This window comes from Octopus bimaculoides, chromosome 9 (genome assembly GCF_001194135.2).
Source record: "Octopus bimaculoides isolate UCB-OBI-ISO-001 chromosome 9, ASM119413v2, whole genome shotgun sequence".
NCBI classification, from domain to species: domain Eukaryota; kingdom Metazoa; phylum Mollusca; class Cephalopoda; order Octopoda; family Octopodidae; genus Octopus; species Octopus bimaculoides.
In genome coordinates this window covers 90,910,887-90,913,593 of record NC_068989.1, presented here as the reverse complement: position 1 = coordinate 90,913,593, position 2,707 = coordinate 90,910,887, and the positions used below count along the sequence as shown (strand labels likewise).

Here is a 2,707-nt window from a genome sequence, read left to right as displayed (position 1 = left end):
CATACAAAAATACCCTGTTGTTGATGTTGAAATTCCAATGAAGGAACCTTGAATCTAAGTTAGAAACCAGCTCTTTCTCTATTGGCAAGAAATCTTGAAATAAAACTGAAAAATGACATACATAGAAATATACATACATATTGTACTCTACAGGTCGGATTATGTAGGTGTTAATCGTGGATCTATGTCCGTACACATTATTTGAGGATGATGGATGTTGTTAAAGAAACTGCGTCCGAAGTTCGCATCGGATATGCACAAATATGTGCAGAGGAATTAGTTCACCAATCGTTAATACATATTTGCAATTCTTATTTGTTCTGTAAATGAATGTTATATAGTAATCCATCGCCGTGTCGCGGCTCACCTATCGCGCCCTCGGTACATCGCGGATGTTTCTGGCTATTATATGTAAATTTATATCGTAGACTCATCAGTATATCGCGGGTTTCTGCGGTCGATAGGTATTTATGTTTGTTTTTTTTTTAGATTTTAATTATTCATGTGGTAAAATAAGCATTTTCACGCCTAAAAATTAATAAATTGATAAATAAAAATACAGTTACACTACTGCACTGTATAATACATTAATTAAAATATATTAAAAGAAAATATGCAAGTACCGTAGATGAATAAACAAGGAATCGTATATACTATAAGGAAAATGAAACCCAGGAAGCGAGTGTGGGGTGTTGTTTTGCGTTTATAATAAAATAGATATATACAAATTATAAAAATAATTAAAAGAATATACAGTACAGTACTGTTTCTACTTCGCAGAGTTTCACTTATCGCGGGGGTTTTTGGAACGTAACACCCGCGATAGTCGAGATATTACTGTATTTTAATTTAAGTACCTGGACCTTTTAAGTTACAAATAAAACAAAAATCGGAGATGTTTTGCCACATGCAAAACTATAGAAGCAACGCAGAAGTACTGCAAGCTCTCTTTCTGAATCAATTGCGATATCGGAAACACTTCCGTATCATCAGCAGATATATCAGGATCACAAGAATTTCGCCCTTAGTTTGTGCGCTGCACCTGAGCCGGGCAGCAAGGACTGAATTATAGTCTTCGCTTTCGGAAGGGTACCATCTGCGGTCTCTTATCAACCACGGCCGCCTTGAATTGATTTCAACCGCCATGATAATCTTCTTGGTGGGTTTTCTTCAGTTGTCTATGTTCCTGACTAATCTTTGGCACGAAATAGAGCGCTGATTTAGCTACAATAAAGTACAAAATATATGTAATGGAGAAAAATGCATTAACAACAGAACAGCAGTTGAAATCGTCAATAAAGAGACTTTACCCGAGACGAAAAGCGCAGCCTATGGCCTTCAACTGTATACATACACTGATACGGTTTATTGATAGAATTTTTCCATTATAGAGCTGCTTCCATTGCATAAACCGGTTTTATTCTGTTTTTGTAGTGCTCTGCAATCCAATGTATATATTATATACTTCAGACTAGCTGGTTCGATTTTGTTTCGGAAGTGACACGAGTATGTGATATTGAGAAGCCGCGACAACGACGAAAAACGCATCTGTCGCCCTCGCGGTCACTTCTCGGGTGATTTCGTTTTGCCTAGCTCTGAAGTATACTGTGTTTCTTAACACATTAAGTCTATAAAGGGAATTTGTTTCCGGACAAAATACAAACATTGCTACCGAAGTACAGGCAGCAAGATATTCAGGTTATGTATACAATTACTGATATATATATATATATATATATATATATATATATATATATATATATATATACGTATATGTGTGTGTATGTATGTATGTATGTACATATTTATATATATTCTTTTTTATTTTGCAGGTGGATTCTTACGCAATGGCATAATGATGCTTTCGACTTTTCGCTCCCAATATCTTGGCCCACATCATATCACCCCGTGTAAAACCTTGCACACGTTTCTTACGCACAGAGAAAAATCTCACAGTGAGCCTAAATATGTATAAAGATGCAATTCTTGGCTTCCTTGCATTGGCGTAACACATCGTATTATAAGAAAGATGGTTAAAATATCAAATTGAACATCAAAGTAATATAAAATCTACAACTACAATTTCCACTATCACCGTACTACAACCATCTCTCATCTCATATATATATTTCTGAGAGAGAACGTTGCAAAATGTCGGGCTTGAGCCAAATTTCCGAGATGGAAGAGAAGCTTTGGCAGGTCTACGAAACGGTAAGCATTTTATTTGATTATTTCTTAAATATTTGTTTCTGGTTTCGCCCTTTTACATCCCTCATTATTTGAAAGAACTTATTCGTAGTCGTGCACTCACCGCTTTCATCTATATTCGCCCTGACATCACTTGTTTTATTCGTCCCATCTTCTAACATCACTTCTAAGGGATCCTTCAATTTTATTCGGTCATCATTAATCTTTTTATCTTTTACTTGTTTCAGTCATTGGACTGCGGCCATACTGGAGCTTCACATTGAAGAGTTATGGTAGAATAAATTACCCCCAGTAACTGTTTTTTGTGTGTATGTGTTTTTAATGCGGACACTTATTATTTCCGTCACTTTTGCCGAACCACTTTTGTGCTGATTTGTTTACGTGGACATAAACAAACAAACACCTGTTGTTGAGAGGTTGTGAGATACAAACACATACACACACACGCACACACACACACACACACACACACACATACATATATATATATATATATATA

The 2,707-nt window shown here is 35.8% G+C and overlaps 1 protein-coding gene across 2 annotated transcripts in view; it reads left to right on the top strand.

Annotated features, from left to right (window-relative positions):
• The window catches only part of LOC106868310 (protein PFC0760c), a 54,779-nt gene that overhangs the window by 6,293 nt on the left and 45,779 nt on the right, over window positions 1–2,707 (top strand). For both annotated transcript variants that reach the window (XM_052970891.1, XM_052970892.1), the window contains one exon: window positions 1,833–2,211. In XM_052970891.1, the coding sequence (XP_052826851.1) occupies window positions 2,152–2,211 (60 nt within the window). In that variant the 5' untranslated portion in view covers window positions 1,833–2,151. The remainder of the gene's footprint in view (window positions 1–1,832; window positions 2,212–2,707) is intronic.